Genomic DNA, 24,169 nt, shown 5'->3' with positions numbered 1-24,169 from the left:
GTGTTGCGTTCTGTCTTTCATAGAGACACGCTGCAGCTGTCATGGTGACAACATGAGAGCAAGCCCAGGGACAGCACAAAACCCTTCTGTAAAAGATTCAAACTAAACCAAGGCAGCTAACACATCCAACTTAGCAGTTATACATAATCAATTTATATTTGATCAGTACTGGTAATAGTAATCATAGCATGTACATTTGTCAATCATGGATATTACTACAAAATACACACAGTAGAGCTTAGACCATAGAGATGTAATGAAATGTATTGTTTAATAAGTGATAGGCTATCTGGTTGCAAATATAAAATGAACTATCAAAGAAATCACGTAAACTCAAATATACAAAGACAAAACCTTGAGCTGAGACGAATATGGCAGCTGTGCACTCACCATCAGATGATGTCTACGTCCTATATCCTGTGTGTCTGTAGAAAAGGAAATAGATAAAATCCCCACAGTCTTTACAGCAGCACCTAATGGCAATTTAACCAATTGCTAATTACCACTTTTAGAAAAAGCCTCTTCATTTAGCCAACACTGCGAAATGATTAAGTAATAGCGAGCTGACAGAGTATGTGACAACAGCATTTTCCCGAGAAATTCACTAATTCAGGATCATCATCTGAAATCGATTAATCCTTCTTGGCACACCACAATCTTTCAGCTGGCTTTGAAACTGCAAACTTCATCCATCTGTCATACCCCACAGCCTAAAACAAATTAGCACTGTGATGGACAAGACTCATGGATTAGAAATATTGGCTTGTTGAATTTTAGCAGTTGTGATTTTCCAAAGTTTGGGCCAGTATGCTCATTTGGGTTTTGTACAAATCATTATCGAAAACTGAGGGAGGGTGACTGGATCAATGTATTTAATTTAATGTATATCCATTATTTAATCATAGATTAGAAAACTTGGCAATGGCACTAGTATGCATTGCATTTTTTTTTGTGTACATCAACAATGTTCATTACATTCAGCCTCTCTCCGCTCAGTTCCTGACATTTCTCTACCGTCACTATCACAAGGAACTGTAGGTTCACATCATCCAAAAGCATGATATTGTCAGGTTATAGAATTACTTAATGAAGATTTTAACTTTGCAAGTTATATGAGACTAAATCAAACAATAAGAAAAAAGAGGGAACCCCCTGAGTCCCCCCCTGAATTTTAACTTTGCAAGTTATATGAGACCAAATAAAAAACTAAGAAAAAAGGGGGAGTCAGTGTCCTGTATATTCACTGCAGTACCTAAAATGCTTTCGCTGGAGTCATCAGGGTCAGGTGTGTTGCTACGGAGACTGGACATGTCGCCTCGCCTCCGCTGTCTATGTCTCCGTCTGTACTGGAACTCTGCGTACTCCTTAAAACAACATCAAAAGTCAAAAAACACATCACCAATTAACATTAAAACAACTTAATACTCTAACCCTGCACTTTAACCCGTCATAATGTCCTTAACTCTCATCAGCATATTGGAGAATTAAGCAACACGAGGACTGAGGTTCAGACGTTTGAAAATAAAGTATTGTGTGTATGCTCAAAAGCAACCAGAATACCTTAAAAGTGAAAGTGAAGTTATTAAAAATTAAATTATATATATTCATTCATTGGCCATGTTTAAAGACACTAATAAGTATGAATTCAAAATACAGGTTTAAGTTTCAGTTGTAATGGGTATGGAATAATTAAATACCCCACATTTAACCAGCCTCTTCTCTGAGTAAGACTTGGTGAGACCATGAAGCATATCATATAATATTGACTATTATGACAAACAAAACTCTAATATGACATTTCGGTTTAAATGATGTTGAATCTATTAACACAGACTGATTCACACAGTGGCTCTAAAAAAATTACAAAAGAGCACTATAATGTAATAGGTGTTTCTAATTATAGGATATCTACGTGCATGTGATGATTCCTTCCGTTAATTTAACAGTGCTGATAACTGACTGATGTGTATCAAAAGACTGAGATCCAATGATATGATGCTGTCAGAAGATGAATGATATAGGGCAGCCTAATAATACACAATAGATATGCAATTAAACAATTTTAGTACAGACCGCAAACTGAAACAATACAGTTCAACTTCGAACAAGGCTGGAGTAATAATCTTTCGATAAAATGTAGGAATTGAAGTTTTGAGGTTTGCTCAGTGATGGTAGTCATAGTGGTCAATTACACAGTACCCTGAAGACTACCAACCTAGAGTTGATATGTGTGATATAAACGCATGTCTACTCCATTCTTCTAACATGAAAAGTGACAGTGATCAACTGCGTTATCCATGCTCATACATTTGAAAGTCCCATAAATATAATCATAAGCCTGTCACAACACTGTCTTGCATGTTTCCACCACTCTAAAAATAGCCCACTATGAAGTGATCCGCAGGCATTGTAAGAACCATGGAGCAGACCATCTGTAGCTGTGCCTGTGAGGCAGAGTCATCAGGCTTTGATTATTACAATGGTGTTCCCATTAACTACTGCAGCTAAGAGACGGAGGCTCTTAATTAGGGGACAAAAAAACCCAGAAACTTTTTAGAGAGTGGCTTGGTGTTATTAAATCCTGTAGGAGAATAGCGTGTTACATTGCATTATTAATTTGTTTTTCTAAAAGGTAAGTCACATCTTTGCAGTGTACGCCTAGCTTAATTAAATCTTTTCTTGTTGCTTGTATACTTATGTGCGTGCTTCAGTTGGGTTGTATATTGCATTCTTCTGAGAAATCAATAATGGTAAAGCACAGTGCAGTAAACACACAAACACAATACATATTAAGGTATAACAAATAATAGTCAACATATAAGACGGATAGCTTTTCTTTCCAATAATGACCAACAGTGTAGCAAAACATAAACTTCCACCACCACGTTTTTGTTGCTTTTAGTCTGGAAATAAAAATAGCAACACAGTGCGTCCAGGTTTGGATAAAAACATATTTGTCCAGCAGCAACCATTTACTCAGTAAACCTTGAGTAAACAAAAGCTTTACAAAGCGTTACCTATGCCTCACTGCGTGGTGCTGAGCGGGCAGAGGATAAGGAGTTTCTAAATGAATTCATCCAACTGGCAGACAAGACTGATCTTGTCATTTGTTTTCCTGTCAATAGAGAAATGCCCGCTTTACAGTGTTTAAAGGTGTGCTCAATAACCTGAGGCTTAACTTTTATGTAAGATTTGCATATTTGTGTCGTGTTTTATGGAGTGTAAGGAGCCTAAGGAGAGCTGTTGAGCTGAGTGAATGTGTTCCAGATGAAAAGCCTGTATGTTTAAAAACTGCTGCAGTCTAGAAACTAAACAATAATAGAAGATTAGAGTAGTAGCTTCAGTGTATCATCTTATGCACGACAATCAAGTGCATAAATCAGGCTGTGCAGAAGAAGACAGGTCAATAATCAAACCATTATGTGGTCGACGGTTTTATGACTTTTACAGTTAACTAAATGCCTGTTACTAATGCGCAATGATCGGGAGCAACCTGCTTAGGTGTTTGCCAGAGTACTGTGCTTTTCATCACTCCAACTGTGTGCACAGGGGAACACTGAACCATCTGGCTTGCTCCAGTGTGTTGAATTACATGGTGATCTTTGGGTCGCCATAATTTGTCAGTGCTGTTACACAGCAATGCTAAAAAGCTTCAGATACACATATTGACTTTATAAACTGGTGTAATATGGGGCTGCATCATTTTAGTAATTAAGTAATCATCACAATTTTAGTTTCTGCAATGAATTAAAGCTGATTAGGTGTGACATTAACAGAATTGGCAGAATTACTGGATCAAATCAGTTGCTCCCTATTCGACCAATCACAGGTATTCATTTCAAGCGCATGGATTAACCACTCTCAGCCTCAAACAATGGTGTGATTGCTGGTGAGAGCTACACGTATAATCTAATATAAGTGAATCTTCTGTAGGGATTATTACATGTGGCTGCCTGTGGTTCAGTTTTATTTACGATAAATCTCTACAGGAAAAGCCTTTTTTGATTTAAAGAGATTTGTGTATTTTACACTATACTATTGATATTTAATTTACACTGTAAATGTATCAAATCATTTCAAAATGAAGGCATTGTTCTGTCACTTTAAACATGTTTAACTGAAATGTAAAAAGGGTTATGAAAATGTATCTAGAATCATGGTGGAGGATTTTGTTCTAAATATGTAGTAATACTAGTGTTATTCATCTAACAGTGCCACTAGTAGGTTTTCAGAAATTTAAGATTTGAAATATAAAAATTATTCCCTGGGTCCAGATCTTTGAATCCGACCACTTCAACTTGTTGACTCATTCCTCTGGCATCATGACATGAGACCTTTGACTTTGCTCATCTCTTCAAACCTCAGCAAAACCAGTATGTTGGTATGGCTCTGCATCACTGTCGACTTAAAATGGTGATAGATTCATGCAGATATGTTGGTTTCTAGTGATTGGTTAGGAAAAATTGAATCCCCATGACACATGCACATATTTTTCAAACATCACAATTGTCATTTTAGCCTGGTCAAGCCTTAACTTAAAACTAAAAAAAAGACTGTTCTGTTACCTCAGGTGATGCAAAGCCTAAATATTCCCAGTCCCATGTTCCGCCAGCAAAACTGCAAGTGAGGAAGACAGATTTTGTCAGTATCAAACTGTGATTAACTGCTGCAGTTTTATAGATAATTCGTCACTTTTTGATAATTGTAAACTATACTACTGTTTTTCATTGTAAAAATGGGATTGACACATTAAATGAGCTATGTCTGTATTTTACCTGCGCCTGGGGGCATCAGGAGAATCATTGGGGGCCACTCCCCTGGCTACTGAGGCCAAAAACTCCTGCCTCTTCTGCTGTACCAGACACGCTGCACGGATGATCTTGTGGCGTGGCGTCCGTAGATAAGGCCGGTTAACCTTTTGTGCCAGGTCTTCTGTCACCATCTCCAAGTCCGTCTGAGGACAGAAAAAGAACATGCTGGGAGATATTTATAGAAGTGCCTACATAATTCCAAGTTTAACTTTGTCTCATAAAATAATCTGTTCCCAAACCAGAATGTTCAAGGACAAAGTGAGTTCAGGAGGAGCCCTACAAGTGAACTACTTTTATTGCTACTTCGTATGTACTAGGTGTGGAACGGTTCACAAAATTTGTGGCCGCGCGCCTACAGGGAGCGCATGGAGCAAGTCTCCCAGCGCGCCGGGATTTGACGCACTGAGACGGTAGAGCTGAGACGGTAGAGCTAAGACGGTAGAGCTAAGACGTAGCGCTGAAATGGATACTAGAAAGGACAGCAGTCAAGGAGGCTTACGGTACGTCGGACCTCATAAACTGAACGATACACACGTGTACCGAACCGTGACATGCGTACCGAACGGGACGGATTTTTTTAATAAACCGTTCCACCCCTAGTATGTACCTTTAAAAATGTATTATTTTCACAAGGCTTTAAGATCTATGGGAGCCTTCTCCATTCATTTTATAGTATTCAAAAGGCCACAATATGAGAGATAGCATGTAAGCACATTTTTTGTCTATTGCTGAGATAATAATATATATATATATATATAAAATAATATTGCACTAGATTTTTAACTAAAAGCTGAGATGTGCAGGTATAACTGGGGCGGATTCTGAAGAGCGTGAGGCAGAAAGCTTTAGTGCCACACCTCTAATGGCCCATATAAAACTGACTGCTATGAACATTTGTCTTTTTTTTGAATAAGTAGGACTGAAACCTGCATAAGCTCGTAGATCTCTTTCTTTGTGCTTTTGGGCTCCAGAAAGAACCCGTAAGGATAAGAGCACTTCAGGATGCGGCGAGTCTTTAGTAGTTCTAGGACAGCATCTTCAATGAATGTAGTGTCAGGTGGCCCTCCTTTTCCTGGGAAACAGAGGGAGAGAGCCAGATAACAAACATGAGTATCTGCCTTACTTTTATAAAAGGCATCTCTTATTCCAGCCTTATTTACCCATACATCTAAGCAGATCAGTACAAAATGATGAGAAATCCTGAAACAAAGCAGATGAAAGAACAGCTCCACTGTACCAAATGTGTTGTAGGTGGTGTTTTTCTATATAAAAGGGATCTAGCTTGTTGGCTGGGGAGGGCCAGGAATTGTGCTAATGGTAAACTAAACTGAAACTGAAAAAAAACAGATCTTCATCAGAATAAACAATAGTGAGTCAATCATGGTCATACAATCTGTCTGTAAATGTATTGGGCACAATGACTTTCAATGGCCATTTATGTCAGCTGGCAGAGACAGTCAAACTTATGTTAGTAACACCACTGCATTCAGAATGTACTGAAATCCAAACAAGTGTTGTGAATCAGAACAAAACTTGGCTATGCTAAACAGGTTGTAATTGCCTGTACCAATGGGGGTTTAAACGACCCGACAAAGCTTATTCACAAAACACAGCTTCTGTAACTTAGACGTGCCAGCTGAATAATAACTACACCCACTGTTGCTAATACATTATTAAAACAGCTTTGTGTTCGTCCTCCCTTCTGCTTACTTCCAAAAGCTCAATATCGGAGGACTAGATTAAGATGTGTCTAAATGTGTAATAAAGATTGACACTGTTATGGCAGACTGCACACTCACTTCCACTCAGGGCTCGGCTGAGCTGCTCCATCTTCTCTTTGGCTGTTTTTAACAGGCGCTGCTCCAGCTTTTGTGAGGAAGAAAAAAGCTTTTAGGTTTTATTGTTGAGTGAAAATGACTTGAAGGAGACTGCTCTGATGAAAAAACTTAGAGAATTCCAGAATATGAGTCTGAATGAATTAAAAAAAGGTGAGAGCAGAAGATTTTTAATCAAGGCATTGTGGTGTCTGATTATTGCTGCCACAACAATCACAGAAAAAGTAGGACAGTCTCCAGTAATATTGTAGATGAACAGAATACAGAAATACCATACTTTCATCATTTTACAGTTTATTGCATTAGAGAGGATGCCCACCTAGGAGGTCATGTGCCAGTTTTACAATAGATGACAAGTTCTACCTCAACCACTGAATGACTGTTTATACACTATGCAAAGCAGACATCATTGAAAGGCAAAGCCAGGCCTGTTTACCTGATAGCTGTGCTCATGGTTCTTGAAGCGTGTGTAGTAGTGCATAAAACGGTCGAGTTCCTGAAAGCTCTTGTGCTTCTTCTCCGCCTGCAAAACCATGATGAGACACCAGTCACAGTTGATAAACTTCTAAGCGTTTTGTCCACCCTTACAGAGGAAAAGTGTATGTACAGTGCATCCGGAAAGTATTCACAGCGTTTCACTTTTTCCACATTTTATTACGTTACAGCCTTATTCCAAATGGTATTAAATTAATCTCTGTCCTCAAAATTCTACACATAATGCCCCATTATGACCATGTGAAAAAAGTTTTCTTGAGAGTTTTAAAAATGTATTAAAATTAAAAAACAAAGAAATCACATTTACGTAAGTATTCACAGCCTTTACCGTGAAGCTCAAAATTGAGCTCAGGTGCATCCTGTTTCCACTGATCATCTTTGTGATGTTTCTACAGCTTAAGTGGAGTCCACCTGTGGTAAATCCAGTTGATTGGACATGATTTGGAAAGGCACACACCTGTCTATATAAGGTCCCACAGATGACTGCATTAAAGCGCGCAAACACCAAGCATGAAGTCAAAGGAATTGTCTGTAGACCTCAGAGACAAAATTGTCTCGAAGTACAAATCTGGGGAAGGATACAGAAAAATATCTGCTGCTTTGAATGTCCCACTGAGCACAGTGGCCTCCATCATTCGTAAAAGGAAGAAGTTTGGAACCACCAGGACTCTTCCTAGAGCTGGCCGGCCGTCTAAATTGAGCAATCGGGGGAGAAGGGCGTTGGTCAGGGAAGTGACCAAGAACCCGATGGTCACTCTGTTAGAGCTCCAGCGTTCCTCCGTGGAGAGAGGAGAACCTTGCAGAAGGACAACAATCTCTGCAGCAATCCACCAATCAGGCCTGTATGGCAGAGTGGCCAGGCGAAAGCCACGCCTTAGTAAAAGGCACAAGGCAGCCCATCTGGAATTTGCCAAAAGGCACCTGAAGGACTCTCAGACCATGAGAAACAAAATGATCTGGTCTGATGAGACAAAGATTGAACTCTTTGGTGTGAATGCCAGGCGTCATGTTTGGAGGAAACCAGGCACTGCTCATCACAAGGCCAATATCATCCCTACAGTCAAGCATGGTGGTGGCAGCATCATGCTATGGGGATGTTTTTCAGCAGCAGGAACTGGCAGAATAGTAAGGATACAGGGAAAGATGAATGCAGCAATGTACAGAGATGAAAACCTGCTCCAGAGTGCTCTTGATCTCAGACTAGGGCGACAGTTCATTTTTCAGCAGGACAACGACCCCAAGCACACAGCCAACATCTCAAAGGAGTAGCTTCAGGACCACTCTGTGAATGTCCTGGAGTGGCCCAGCCAGAGCCCAGACTTGAATCCGATTGAACATCTCTGGAGAGATCTGAAAATGGCTGTGCACAGACGTCTCCCATCCAACCTGATAGAGCTTGAGAGGTACTGCAAAGAAGAATGGGCAAAACTGCCTAAAGAGAGGTGTGCCAAGCTTGTGGCATCATATTCAAAAAGACTTGAGGCTGTAGAGGCTGCCAAAGGTGGTTCTACAAAGTATTAAGCAAAGGCTGTGAATACTTATGTAAATATGATTTCTTTGTTTTTTAATTTTAATACATTTTCAAAACTCAAGAAAACTTTTTTCACGTGGTCATAATGGGGCATTATGTGTAGAATTTTGAGGACAGAGATTAATTTAATGCAATTTGGAATAAGGCTGTAACGTCATAAAATGTGGAAAAAGTGAAACGCTGTGAATACTTTACGGATGCACTGTACTAAGGTTAAGATCTATCAAAGTCAGTGAGTAGTGTAATGGGTGAAATCAGTACTTGTGATTTTGGAGAAATATTAGTGAAGATCAAGAATGAACTTCTTTTCACCTTTGATGAAGGTGGGCAGAATTGATTGAGGATGGCTTCATTGCCAAGAATCTAGACATGGCTTGTGTGTATAATTGTGTGTGTTTTCCATCTTACATATGTAAGATGCTCCATCGATGCAAGTGCTTTCTGTTAGGGTTTATAAGCACCCACACTAGTAGTGTTGTTAGCTGTTTGCATATAAATACTGTATATGCACCTTTAAAGAATGAAAAAAGGCTGGGTTGGAAAATGGTGTCTATCAATTGTCTATCAAAATCCATTTGTGGTTCTAAAGGGAGCTGTATGAAGTCTGTTGAATTGTCTGTTGAAAAGTGATGTCACTTGAGTCACCATCATTTAGGGTGGAAGACTACAAGTTTGAAAATGAGGCTGGAAAGGGGACATTTCAGTGGGCTGGAACACTTGATGAATGTGATGTTAATCAACTCAAGACACTATGCTTCTCGATCTTGCTTAGTCTAATCAGATATTCAGGTGAGCTGTGGTAGTGCGCTGCGATGATGGGTGAGTCATCCCACTGCCTGATCAAACTGTGTAACAGCAAACGAATACACCAACAGAAGAACGACCTGAAAACGAGTGTCCAACTATTATGTGCATGTGTACGTGTCTACCTCTTCGGTCATCTCCTTCGACTGCACCTCCACCTGCTGGATGACCTCGTAGCGGGTGCAACGATAGTAGCCTCCTGTTGATGAGCTGTGCTTTTTCCACTCCTCCAGACAGATCCAGCAGAAGTCATACTTACACTACAGGGAGAGCATGGAAATATTAGACTTTAATCTGTTCTGGTGAGCCATCACATCAAAAACTGGAAGGCCAAATACTAGTGCAAGTCCAGCTATACTGGAGTGATTTACATTTTGTTAATTACCATCAGGGAAAACAATTTGTTTTATTACAAATTACACAGTTGAATAGACACAGACATTTGTTTGAACCTATTGGTGAAACCTTGTAGCCCGCTGCTTTTAGAAGGCACTCACTACATTTGAGATCAGTGAGTCCCATTGGGTATCGAACAACAAAACACTGCAGCCACTCAAATCCACATCCTATTTGGGTGTAAGTGATTTTTCTCCCCATGCCACTTCTGTAGGTGACAAGTCAGCCAGAGCAACACAAAACCCTGAAGGCTAAGACCTCTGTTGTCCTGAACTGGAAACACTGCGCTTACATGACACTTCAGCAAAATCAATACTAAATAAAAGAGAGAGGGGTGGGGTGTGAATCAAAGGACAGAGAGACACAAAAAGACAGCATACGAAATGGTGAGACTTAAGATAAAAAGAAAGTGAGCATTTAGACCAGAGGGAAGGAAATGGCAGTGACAGAAAAAAGAAATGGTCCTTGGAAACACTGAGTACTGTGTTTCCAAGCAACAGGGGCAAAGCCATTTCTTGCCAGGTAATAACAGGTCAAGAGGCTGAACCCTCTGTGGCCTCTCAGCTTGTGAAAGCTGCTTCATTTCTCCCAAACTAATCTCCATCTCTAGTCAGTCCTTTAACCAGGATGGAGACACAGAGAGGGGCTGTCACAGAGACAAAGGGAGCCTGGCTATATGACTGCACTGTGCTCCTTTCATGGCCTGCCCTCCAGCGACAGTGGTGGTAACAGAGACATACTGTAGTCAGGCAACATGACTCTGTGGGATTATCAGTCTCACATTCTCACCCCACCACTGAGTGTCTGTTTTTTTCCTCAATTGCCTCTGTATCACTCTCTCTGGTCCGTCTAAGTAAGACAAAAGCTGCTGGATAACTACAGGACATTCCAGGTGGCTTCCGAGGTTTGATGGATTGTATGTGAGCATGACTATCGTAAACAGACACTTGTGAAATAATAATTTAAAATGATAGCTTAACCTGGCTTACAGCAGCTTGATGTGATTACAATTGCATTGAAACAACATGAATTACATTCAGCAGAACAAAAGAGCGTCTTACTTCTTGTGACTGAACTTGTGAATAATGTAATAATGCAACATGATGTGTGTGTTGTTACTGAGCCTTCAACTTCCCTTCTCATGTTAAACCAATTTCCTGTGATGCTCCCACAAACCTCTGGTTAAGATTTGTAATTAGGTTTTCTCTGAGGGCATTACAATGGTCAGGCACTGATGCTCAAATCTAGTCCCACCTAAATTTTTATCCTGACATGGTAGATATGTTTTCATATCTACCATGTCTCACTCTCCTCTCTCATCTACTCTGAGGGAGTGAACACCAACATCCATAAAGTCCAAATACAAATATGTAATCACAGGAAATCAACAAAAGGTAAATTAATGCATGCATGGTGTACACGCTGTACATACAATAACATGAAGTTTTTTCATGTACACTAATTATGTCCACACTGTAACACCTGTGAATTGTTCATTCAGGTAGTTCAGGTAAATCAGAAAACAATATACTCATTACCAAACAAAAACACAATGGGCAGAATAGCCTCTGAGATGATCGAGACACCTAGTTATATACTGCAATAATAAGACAGTTGTGTGAAACTTCACAGCCTATCTTACCTTAGCACACTGCATGTGGTTGCAGCCCTCATTTTTCTGTATCGGGGATTTGCAATTGGCGCAGGGTTTGGAGTTTGAGAGCAACCACAAGCAGTTGGCTGCATCCTCGTAAGCTTCGCTCACACCAGCCACTTCAGTGGCATGAGGGGGAGGTAAACAGAACAAATAAAGGCATAATGAGACAGAATGAGAATGACTATTACCACAGCTGCCTGACTAATGTGTATTGCTTATATATTTTGCTAACATCTCCCAAGATGCTCATGCACACACCAATCCCACACACACACAAACAGAATAATTGGCTATTATCAAAGCACCTCTGATGTGTCGTTTGAAATGCCAAGATAAAACAGAATCTTGGGAAATCGAAGGAGAAGATAGTTCCAAAGCAAAATAATTGCTTTTATCTCTCGACTGTCACATCAAGGAAGTGGCACTTTGGAGCGACTTGAGCCATCTTAAATCATCTATTAGATAACCCACAGTCCAATTACTGCTTCTTAACATTGCATGGTCTCAATGAGTGGGTTGTTCAATTTGATTAAATATTTATCATCAACATTGTGGATTTTAATTGGCTTAGAGCTAAACTGTTTGTAATTACTATGGTTGAGTTCCAGGCAATTTAGCTCCAAATCAATCACTTGACTGCAGCCCAAAAATCTTGGCCAGTAAGGAGAGTGGCTGATAAACTAAACTTCTCTGTTCTAACAATTTACCACCAGGTAGCTGAACACTGGTATAACAACTAAGTTAGGTGATGTTGGAATAGATCAAATAAAACTGCATTGACTCCTTTAAACAGTTTGCATATGAAAACAGATGTTTAAAGGTAGAATGCTGTAGCTTAATGTCTGACACATACCCAAAAATAAAAAATAAATCAATCAACTTCAATACTCACATTCTTCAGGTCTCATCTCAGTGACCTTCTGTAGCCACAACTTCCAGGTCTCACAATCACAGGGCTCATGGGCCTCGCCTTGACATTCCCTTGAATACAGGCAGACAGATTAATGTGATGCAGACAGCTGAAATGACCAATTAAAAGCCCATCCTGTTGCAGACTATAACAAAAAAAATTAAGACAAAAGATGAGCACACTAGTCACACACTGCTGTCAGAGATGCTGTCAAAACAGTCAATCATCACCAATTAGCCATTTCTGCCTTTCAACCAAATGCCTTCCTCATATCAAGGGAACTACTAAAGTCAGACGTGTTACATCCAGTTCCATTACCAAATGTCATGTCAACTGCACTCTTGAGTAAACCTGACAAGTGAACCTAACGGCCACTTTCAGCAACCACAAAGTGAGGAAGGGTGCAGTGAGGTGGGTAGTATTATGCCACATTTGCATAGCATGGTTCAGCTCAACTCCTTTTTGGTACCAGCCTGCTATCCTCTACTTCCAGGGTTCCCACACATTTTCATGTACAAAATGAACAAAAACACATAAGACAAACCGAAGTGCACAGTAATGCCGTATAATACTCCAAATTAACAGTGTCAATACATTAATTGAAAGGTTACAATTATTTTCATGAAACGTTCATAAAACTTTCAAGGATTTTACTAATTTCATGAATTTTTCAGGCCTGGAAAACCTTTTTGAGGTTTTCCATTACCTTGGCAAACCTGTATTTCATTCTCCACTGCAGATAGTACCCCCAGTGTAGGCAGGATTCTTTTCAGCTTCTCACAATAGCTGCGCCAGTGAAACCGCTATATCATTATCTTCAACACGACACTCGCTGGATGTCTGCACTTTGTCAATTGTATGCATAATGTACAACATAATGTACGACATAATGTCCGACATATGGGTGTAGGGTGAGTAGCAGTGTGATGGTAGCTTGGTGTCACAATAGTGATGGACTAGTGGTGATCTGACTAATCAAAGGTCTTTAGTGTTTAATCCCCCTTTTAGAATCAGCCCAGCTTGCTTGGATGCTCGACAGAGGTTGGTAGCAAAAAAACTATCTGGTATTATACACATTTTCGGAAAAAAGGGAGTCATGCAGAGTAGAGCTGTACCATGTAGTGCAAATGTGGCATTAGTTGGAGTCAAGGTCATGATATGACGGTGGGGGAGCTGAAAGGGCATTCTGCAGGGCTCTGGGAGTATGAATACAGAGGACAGAAGGACAAGGATTCACAGCATCAGGGCCCTTCTGCCCTTGAGCATGTTTACAAGCTCACACATCACACGCAGGGAGATAACATGAGTAGTTACAAAAATGTGTTTATAGAAAATGAATGGATACCCATGCAAACAAACAGCATAGGTGCTGGAATTTGGTTTACAAGCGAAAGAACCTGCATGTTCACCATATGCGTACGGGCATATAAAGAATTAGATTATTATAAATATTACAGATTGTTCATATTCATTCACATTTTCTATATTTTGTTATGAAACCTTTTAAATAAATAGTTTTGCCTGCTGGAGAGATTATATCTCCACACTGGCCTGGGAATACCGAGTTAGAGCTGGTTAATGTGGCGAGGGAAAGGGAAGTTTGGGGTCCCCTCCTGTGAATTTTGCTACCAATCTGCACACATATTCAATGATGGCAAAATGGTTAAACCATTTGAAGAACAGATGTGTAAATTCCTAATAGGTTGCAGCAATTCTGACCTCTCTGGCACGTCGCACAGAAACATGAACAACTGCACCTCCCTCCAAAGTCCCACCCTGTTCCCACTGCCTGACCTCTGACGCTCCCTCCTCCCCTGACGCATGCAGTGAGAAACTGAGCAGCACCAGTGAAACTAAAACTGTAAGGGACGCTGCGACGGATGATCGTAAGGAAGTTCAGCAATTTACTTTATATGGACCGAACAAAATTATTGGTCAGACTTTTATTAGAAAAATATGTATATGTGTTTCAACACAGGGTGGATTTCTTTTACATTTTAGTGTGTCATACGCTTATTACGAACACTTTATATTACAAAAGATAAGTACAAAAATTCCAGAAAGGTAAGAATTGCTTTAAGCTGCCATTCCAGGTCTCATAAACGTGGCGCTAAATGTTTATTTTAATGTTGATACCTCTAGCAACTGGCTCTCGCAGAGAAGCTGTGCAGCGGGGTTAACCTTTAGCTTTCCAATAATATCTGACTCGTCAGCCATGTTTGCGTTTTCTCTCACACAGTCTTTGCACAGCAGCAGTAATGGTGCTGGGGCCTCAGGTCCTCAAAGCAGGGTAAAGCTGCCACCCGAACAAGGAGAGGGAAACTTAAACAGATGTAGTCCTCAAAGCAATTTCAGTCAAAAGCAAAAGATGTAGGCTAAACGCTTACCCCAGCAGCAGATCAGCTCTCACAACTGTTTTCACAGCAAATGTATCCCTGGACAATAAGCTGGACATTTCTGTCCCTCTATGTACTGTACTGCACTAGATGGATAACAATAAAGTCTGCAGCTGTGAGTATTTGCCTACGGTTATCAGAACTTCCACTGAAGGGATGTGCATCTGTATTTGTAGAACAGCCAATAGGAATGCCCTCTCTCTGAAATGTCCTGTGATTGGCCCGTAACAGGCTGGATTTTCTAAAGCCTGAAAACAGAGCCAAGAGGAGGTGCAGAAGTCTAGTTTTCTTTCAGAACCCTTGAATTACAATATGATGAAAGATTACTATGGGTTTTTCCACAAAAATAAACTGCCTACCTCAGCTTTAATACATAATATCAATATTAATCTCATGTCTGTATGTTAAGTAAAAAGCTTGAATTTAAAAGGACTTTGTATAAAGACTGGTAGTAGCAGATTATAAGTGGAAATCTTTTTCCTCATACTCAGATTTCTTAAACTGCTGTTTGGCCAACTCCTGGTGGGCTGTCATACGACTTTTACTGAATGGGTTTTCATCTAGCCACTCTATCATTGAGAAATGATTGATGGAGTACTGCTTTTTGGAGAGGGGTTTCCCAAAAGAGCTTCAGAGCTCTCTTGGAGAGGCCAGTGGATTCTTTTTGGTTCCCTGAAAATGGACAATCTTTCGTTGTCTCGGTATCACTGGACACCCCACTCTGATTACTCTGAGTTTCCAATTTGTAATTTTTAAGTAGTGTATGCAAATGAATGGAATAAAATCATAAATAAACATACACAGATACAGACAAACACTTGCTTTTCTGTAATACATAAATCTATTTTGTAATAAATAGAGGTGTCATAATTCTCAAAATCCACGATTTGATTCACTGATGGCTACACCCTTGTTAGACTGGAGTTTTGCTTTGTAAAGATCAACAGATCATTACTTTTATGCCCTTTTTAATTTTTAGCTTGAGACCACTGATTACTGACCAGCAGAAGAGGTGGCTTTTGCCACAATCTACAGCAGGGGCCCGAAGGAGGGGAAAGCTAAGAGGGTCTGAGGTGGAGGTCCCAGGGCCATGGGTGTTCAGTCTCACCGCCCTTTCACACCCTGCCTCCGGACACCAGCGGATTGCTGGATTGTTCTCCACAAATGCCTGTCAACAGAAGAAACAAAGAAGATGATAGGTATTTTAGGGAGGATATCTAAATTACATTTATTCTGCTGAATCAAATCTAGTCTGTTACAGGTTTTAAGTTTCTGCTGTTTTTGTTTGGTGTTCATTTATGTTTCTGAAGTTAATTCTGCCGATTTTAATCCAGATCAGTGTCATGGTAATATGGGCCTTGTGTTCATAACAGAGCATCAGCGATTAGAGCGTGACAACGCATTTGCGCCCTTTCGGCGGCTATTCAATGCTAGGTTCTGCGGGGACTTCCGTTACTGAGGCAGGCCAAACGCGGTTCATCTGAAAACAATTCCCAAATCGCCATGACACAGACCTGGATCTAAATGTTTCAAAAACAAAAGACATGATCATTGATTACAGAAGGTCACAACCTAGCCCACTGCCTGCTGCTATAAACGGTGCTGACATTAACCTAGTCCAACACGAACAGACGGGAAGTCTTGTGACAATGGTCAGTAAAATTTGAGGGTAGAAAACTGGACTGCCAGGACCATCTGATCCTGGAGGAGGAGTTTAAGCCCTCAGGATGCAGCTTCAGGGCACCCGTAAGGAGAACCAAGAGGTTCTATTTCTCCCTCATTCCAAGGGCCATTGATATGCCTAATAGCAAATAGCTCTAGCTGCATTACTTGCACTTCCCTAGCTTACCTATTTGCACTATGACTGCATTACAAATTGGGACAATAAAGCTAACCTTGACCTTGAATAGATATGAAGTGGGTGCGCTTGAGCATGAGTAGTGAGTAGACTTGTCTACCGCAGCTCTCACAGAAATCTATTAAATTCATACATTTTGGACCTCGTAACCATTCAAACTCTGTTGGAAATACACACTAAGGGCGCACTCACACTGTCCTTCCGCACCGCGCCCCAGGCTTTAGGGTACTTGTCCCTCCTCCCTCTCCCCCCGCGCCCCAGGCCCGTTTGTACTCACACTGCCTGGGCCTCGCCCAAAATGCTTCTCGCTGTCCATACGTTATCACGCCGTAACACGTCACACGCATTGATTGACGTCGTCGCCATGCGTCTCTTTGTTTACAAATCTTTCCATAGACCTCGGAGTTTTTGTGCGTCTTGTCCGACTGTTTTTGAATATTTTCATCCGACCAAATCTGCAGTAAACACTCCACCTCCGCATCACACCAACGTGAACCTTTCGCCACCATTGTTGTTGTTCTTAAATGTCCGTGCATGGTCCGTCCTTCTAATTTCTATGTCCGAACAGGCGCACATAAATGAAGTCAGAACCGCCGTAGGCATCGTGCTCGTACACGTGCGCGCGCTCGTGCTCGTACATGTGCCGTGGACGGCCTGCTGTCCGCAGTTATGCGCGGAGCGGGTGCACTCGCACTGCTCAAACGCACAAGGCTTTAGCTGAAAAAACGGTTTTGGCCCATTACGGAAGGACAGTGTGAGTGCGCCCTAAGTGACTTTACTACCTTATGAGTGGATTAAAGGCTCCCAAACCAGCCAAACAACAAAGTGGGAAAGCCACAACACGGGATGATTCGAACTCCTAGTGCAGAAACAGGTGCTAATGCTAACAACATGGACACGCTGGCAAATGCAGTCACTACTGTGCAAGCCTCTATCAACTCGTTTCAGGAGAACCGGGTGTATGGCCAAAAAATAACTGATGTGGAGGACAGGCTGAATGAGTTTGACAAGAGACTGAGCAGAGTGGAAGCTTCTCAAACTTAGCTGGCTAAAGAGAACAATGCTTTGAGGTGGAAGGTGGCGTACTAAATCTACACTAGACGGCAGAATATACGCATTGTGGGGATATCAGAAAAGATATCCAATTAAGATGACATCTGTTACAATAATCCCCTAGACTGTGGATATTTTATTTTTGAGTCCATACTATCAGTCAACCTGTAACAGGTCCTAAGTGGTGATCCTATTTTGTAAGAAATTCATTTGGACCCAAAAATGGCCCAAGTATGACAGCTATGTGCAGCTTGAATGTTCATGTTTGTATGAAAACTCAATCAAAGTTGTGTTTCTTACCCTTTTCAATTCAGGTGAAATATAGGCAAAATATTTACATTGAAACCAAACTAACGTGAATGTCATTCTTGGCTGGTTGGTAGGGGAAAAAAACCATTTTATTCAGCAGTACCATTTAACTTACAAGTACAAGAAAAGCTCTCTACTCTCATTAATGTTTGCCCCTTTGTGACAGTCAACTGGCATCTATATTCAGTGTAGTCCTTATTCTATGTTGTAATTGAACCGAAGGAGTCATGTGTTTATCTCTGAAGGTGACAATATAATTTCAGTATCATGTAGAGAAGGCTCACAGTTAACATAAAGTGCATGTCTCTGTTTTTTCATCTCCTTACCTTGATGTCAAACTGGAGGTAGCGCCTGTCCATCTCTCTAGACACCACACTCTCAATGACTTCCACAGGCACTAGCTGGTAGCAGTCAAAGGCCGGGCAGAAGATGTTGTGGGCTTCACCCTCTTGAATCTTTAGATTAAGAAACCTGAGGAAGTATACATACATTGCAGAGAGAAATTAAGTATACACAGAAAAACGCTGAAGAAGATCAGAGTAAGGAAAAAAGGTATCGTCTGAACTGATCCACTGCCAAACCAAAATATGATTTACCCTTCCCAGCACGCTCTGCAGAACTCATGGCCACAGGACATGTCGACAGGTTCCTCGAAGACGGAAATGGAAGACATGCAGATACCACACTGTGACACAAAAGAAAAGAGATGCAATCTGACTTAAGGTCACAGTAGAGATAGTTTCAAGTCAAGTCAAGCAACAGGTGCTGAAGTTAGCACAACCAGCAATTGGCCTGCGAGTCAGACATGCTATAATGAGTGGAAGACCCACCTGCAGGTTTCCAGTCATTTACAACAGCATCAGAGAGAACTGTATAAAACAGAGGGCTGTGTGTCTTAATTGCTCCATCGTTGTAGGGGATTTGACCGGAAACACATCCAAGATGCTAGTGCACATTCAGCGGCATCACCCAAATGTGCCAAGGAAATGAGGAAAAAGCAATCGGGAGCCCAACTCCTCCCTGCTGCTTTCAAGAAGCCTTTAGACACAAGAGTAGAACAGGATGAACCAATTACTGAGGCAACCGGCTTTTATATTGCCATACAGCCAAGTTGGGAATAATTGTAAAAAACCCCTAGATGCACAAGTTTTATTTTTTTCCATTAGTCTGTTCATTTTGTATTTTCAATATCTTAGCATCTTTATAGCCTGTTGCCTTTTGGGAAAGTGTTTGTACACTACTTTAACAAATTCCCAACTAAGGGCATTTTTTTGTGTCTGCCTTTGAGTCTTATAAATAAATGAAAAGAAACATATCCATATGCATTAATTTTGTTTTACCCGCTGTACCAAACTTACACAGAACAGTAACTCCTAAACCGGTGTATGAACCGAACCGTGACTCCGGTGTACAGTTAGACCCCTAATTATTATGTCACTTAGCATTTGAATGAAAAATGCATATGGCCATAAGTCACTATTTTGACTGAAAAACAAGAATCTTGAGAATAGACTGACTGAGCCATCTTCTGTGACCTGATTTTAATATTATATTGGGAAACTAGACTACAATAAATATGCCTTTGTAGGTTAATATGTCATGCCTACACGATGGTAGTTCTTGATTTTTGAAAAACGCTGTGCCAAAGACCAGCCTAGATGATGACCTCTCATTAGCATGTGGCTCACAGATTAGTGTTCTGTCATCAGATGTTTTTAAAAAAAAAAAAAAAACTTTAGACAAACAGATACAAACAGGGACAAACACACAGTGACACACACACAGGCCTTGTTACAGTGAAAGACTGACCCTAACAAAAGACATAAAGGAAGCAGTGTACTTCAACAATGTAAGTATTGATTTGTGAAAGAGCAGAATGTGATATAATCAACTATAACCTTTAAAAAGGGGCCCTTGAGTAGACCGGGTCGATTGACAAAGTGCAGTTTGAGGCACACAGTCACGAAAAGCGATACCGTCAGCCAAACGCAACCTATAATTTATCATCAAGTAATTGATAAATCAAGGATGTCAGCCTCAGCCATCATCTATCAACAGTTAAGTTCACATACCGAAACGTTTAACATCATTCATCCAAAAGGATTATGTCCTCTAAATAAACTTTTCAGATACAGCCAAACCCTCTTGCAGCCTCTTGCAACAGCGAGTAAAGTGCAATAATGTTCTTGTAGACATGCAGATTCTAAAAGCACAGCTGTGGAAAATACACCCTACATGAAGTTTTGACGGCACACTTGCATGTCTATGACTCAAGGGACCTGTAGTTGTTTTATCTTTGTTAATACTACATGGTGCTTAAATTTTACTTTGCAGACAGTACTTGATACCTGTTTATGTTAGTTGTAGAGTGAAACAATTAGCAGACAGCATGCCAATTCCACACAACATCTGGAGGTCTCTATAGTTTAATTACCAACTTCTTCATGTTTGACGCAGAAGGTTGTTGTGGACTTTTCTTACTACCTATTTTTTGTCTTACTCATTGGCCTATGGACAGTTGCATTTTATACACCAATAACATTTTTTAGAAAGTATTTTAATATTCTCTCATGTTAAGGGCTTACAGTATAATTAACAAACCACCTTCTCTGCTAGGAGCAGAGGAAGTCCTGTGCTTGTGTTTATGTTTGTGCAGGAGACCACTGGCATGAATACTAATGATTGCTAGCAATTTAGTACTGGGAAATAATGCAACATTATGCAGGAAGACAGGTGTTGAAGTAAAAATTTTAAGAATTCAGCAGAAACACTAAATCCGTGGCACTGTAGGGACCGGATTTAAATAAACACTGGTGTACAGTTTTATGGGTACACTGCCAGTTACTGTCAGTCTGTGCGCTTCCATGCTAGCTTTATCCTTTGCTGCTGTATGAGCTTCTTGGCAAAGGAACACATGCTGCTCCCTGGGGCTATTCGTCCTGTGTTTTAATTTCATCTGATGGCTCTTTACTGATAAGTACAGTTAACGATATAATTCACTAAAGTGATGCTCTCATCTAGCCTGGCATCACCAGACTAATCGCAACTGCGTATTAGTCTGGGCCCTCTTGGTTGATTTTCAATTTCGAAGAGGTGTAATCAGTGGTATGGAGCAAAATGCTTCTGGACGCAATTCGATAGACCTACAACCAATTGGAGCCATGAATCGTGACCTGCAATCCATCACAGCAATGAAACGTGACCTACAATCTCTGATTTGAGATTTGTGAGCCTGGAAAACTGTGTTGAAAGGACCCGTGGACTGGGATGTCAGTCATCGTCTTAAACCCGCCCCACGTGAGATAAACGGTTGTGATTGGGCCGCACAATCTCAAGCTGCTGGAAATCTGTCTGAATGGGAGAGGGATCAGACATATCTATCAGAACAAATGAAGCGAGAGTTTGGCAAATTTATCTGGTTTCCAGTCCAGTTCTCATCTGTGTACCATATCTGTAACTGCCATTTAAAAGGTTCAGTGTGAAGGATTTAGTGACGTCTAGTGGTAAGGTTGTAGATCGCAACCAACTGAAACCTATGTGCCATGCTTGTAGGCGAAATTACAGTGGTCATTGTGAAAACGTGAATGAGCAGTGTTTAGTTTGTCCTTTCTGGATTAATAATTAGAAAACATTGTTTAGGGGAACCTCACCATAGAAGACTCCTCCTCTGCAGGCATGAGGCTGATTTGGTCTGGGGAGGTGAGGGGGGAGCGGGCGGTGCGTGGTGTTCGGGGCGAGGGCAAGGTGTCCCAGGCATTGTAGCCACTTGGAGGCGGGTTGGGCATCTGTACCCCTGAGCGTTGGCAGCATTCCTCCGCATTGCTCATCCAGGCCTCTAAGAGCTTCTCTCTGTCCCAATCTGATGCAAAAAAGTGAAGACGAGATAAATGGTTACACATAAAACCAAACAGAGAAAAAAAAAAAGTAAATGATAAACCAAACAGTTTTGTTAGGAACCCATGACAATGAGGATTGAAGGAAGAGTTTGGAATGACAGTCAAAAAACTTGATCTGAGAGGGCAGAGGGAAATTGACTACATCAATGGAGTAAAACGTTTGAATAGCCTATTGAGTTGGCCTTGTGAACAAAACAACATTTTATTTTAACGATAAAACCCTTTTAAATGTCATGAGCAAACATACAGACTGCCCAGTTACACAAAACAGCTCTAATCTAGAATGACTGAGTTGATCACAAAAACATACAAAACAAAAGCATAGTGTATATTGTGATGACATTTTATAGATCTTCAGGAATGTGGGCATGAACTAACACGAAAGACAAAATATGACAGAATTCCCATTCCATCTGAAAAAAAACAAGACTTCTTCCCAACTTAAATCCCATTTCATCCAAAAAATACACATCATTTTTTTTTTTTTTCAGTCAATCATTTCTTATGTTTGTAAGAATTGGTTAGTACAATGCAGAATGCACCAAATCCCACTTCAGTGGCAACACTTCCACCTAAGCCTTTCTAACAGCCAACAACATAGACATGCTGCCATCTGGTTTTCTGTTTTAGAATGGCTGTTCCATCTCACATTAACAGGGAACAGGTTGGAGGGCCTTTCAGTATAAATATTAAATGTCTGGTGGTGGACTGTGCCGGAGTCCAAATTTTCTCTGAAGAAAGTCCCCTCCTAAAATCAGGAATATGACCAGGTCAACTGTGCAATAACGCCATTATCAGCCTTGAGGCACGTTTCACCACCAATCAATTACCTCAGACTCTAAATGGTCTCGCTCGTTTAGATAATGAATATTGCAACAATTTCCCCCATTTCCATTCAATTAAAACTCATCAAGGAGTATGACTATTATCATCTAGCTTTTGGCCATTAAAGGGAGTCCGAAATTAAAAGTCCTCACATTTAGTCTTAAATATATATTAAAAAAAATATCTGGGAAATACAAATTGTCAGAAGCGCAGACAGTGTCACGGACAGGCAGCTCAAAAGAAAATCACCAAGAATTGTGATAAGAAAACTGAAAAAGATGAATGCAGTGTGGAAAAGTTAAGAATTGTGGAGATAAACAAACAAAACAAACAAAATCCTAAAATGTTTCATCCCGACTCCCTACAGACAGCCTTCCCATGGTAGAAGTGAATAAATATAGCAAGAATCTGGGGTCACTCTCCCCTCTAAGCTCCCAAAAGTATGTCACAGCTCAACAGTCAGCCACTGAGCCAACTGAATTAGAGAACAGGGTATTTAAAGACTGAAAATCAACCCCAAACTGTGACATATATTTTTAAGTCCTCTACAAACACTCTACGGGTAATGCTTTTCAAATGCTTCAGATCAAATAACTTTGTATTATCCATTTGTAGCTCTTCTATGGGCAGCAAAATGTGTTGCTAGAAACTGAATTTAAATAATTTACATTTGAATTGCTGAACTTGATTTATTGCATTTAAAAAATGAATTTGAATAATATAATTTAAATGTATATTGTTTAACTTGGATAATTGCATTGGCAGAGTGAATCTGAGAGTGCTTTCATACCAGCCTTATTTAGGTTTGGTAGAATTAAAGTTGAGTACACTCTCTCATTTGCTACAGTTTGTTTGTGGAAAAGGAATGTAGCGATCGTACTCGGGTGCGCACCAGAAGTGGACCAAATAAGCAGAAAGAGACCTGGTAGAAGATCTGACCTGGGTCCCCACTAACTGCAGAAAGCATTTTTGGACCGACTTTTTGGACTCTCCTGTAGGGAGCTACCTGATCTACGTAATAATTAAGTACCTCCCCTGCCAGCACAACAACAACAGCCAGCATGAGTCACCGCGGACAAACCTGGAGTAGTAATGTAATAACCAAGGCCCAACGCCATTATTAACCCCCGCAGTTGTCCCTCCATTGTGACATCACTTGTGGTGGGTGCGTTGTCTGATGTCACTCTGTTTACATTTTCAGTGTCTGCCAGCGCGGCAATCCTGACCAATCAGAGAGCAGTTCAGGATCTAACTCATTGCACCTCCCCAGGAACATCTGACCAATGAGTGAAGAGTGCTTTCCCCCCCCCCCTCTTTTGTCCCAAACCTTTATTGAGCCGAAGTGCAGCTACATTTTAGTTCACTTCAGTACTTCATCATTTGATCGGACCAG

At 40.7% G+C, this 24,169-nt stretch overlaps 1 protein-coding gene across 1 annotated transcript in view; it reads right to left on the bottom strand.

Annotated features, from left to right (window-relative positions):
• The window catches only part of LOC310950364 (ankyrin repeat and IBR domain-containing protein 1-like), a 35,798-nt gene that overhangs the window by 3,804 nt on the left and 7,825 nt on the right, over positions 1–24,169 (bottom strand). Inside the window, exons 6-19 of the mRNA XM_083918112.1 lie at positions 21,706–21,914; positions 18,652–18,740; positions 18,382–18,526; positions 15,837–16,003; positions 12,422–12,510; positions 11,515–11,645; positions 9,602–9,736; positions 7,083–7,169; positions 6,611–6,677; positions 5,738–5,883; positions 4,776–4,954; positions 4,566–4,617; positions 1,253–1,364; positions 391–425 (exon numbers count right to left, since the gene is read on the bottom strand). Of these exons, the coding sequence (XP_083774238.1) occupies positions 391–425; positions 1,253–1,364; positions 4,566–4,617; positions 4,776–4,954; positions 5,738–5,883; positions 6,611–6,677; positions 7,083–7,169; positions 9,602–9,736; positions 11,515–11,645; positions 12,422–12,510; positions 15,837–16,003; positions 18,382–18,526; positions 18,652–18,740; positions 21,706–21,914 (1,643 nt within the window). The remainder of the gene's footprint in view (positions 1–390; positions 426–1,252; positions 1,365–4,565; positions 4,618–4,775; positions 4,955–5,737; positions 5,884–6,610; positions 6,678–7,082; positions 7,170–9,601; positions 9,737–11,514; positions 11,646–12,421; positions 12,511–15,836; positions 16,004–18,381; positions 18,527–18,651; positions 18,741–21,705; positions 21,915–24,169) is intronic.

The sequence above is a fragment of the Echiichthys vipera genome (genome assembly GCF_963691815.1).
Source record: "Echiichthys vipera genome assembly, chromosome: 8".
Classification (NCBI taxonomy): domain Eukaryota; kingdom Metazoa; phylum Chordata; class Actinopteri; order Perciformes; family Trachinidae; genus Echiichthys; species Echiichthys vipera.
The sequence above is the reverse complement of the archived record's forward strand: the minus strand, read 5'-3'. Positions and strand labels throughout refer to the sequence as shown.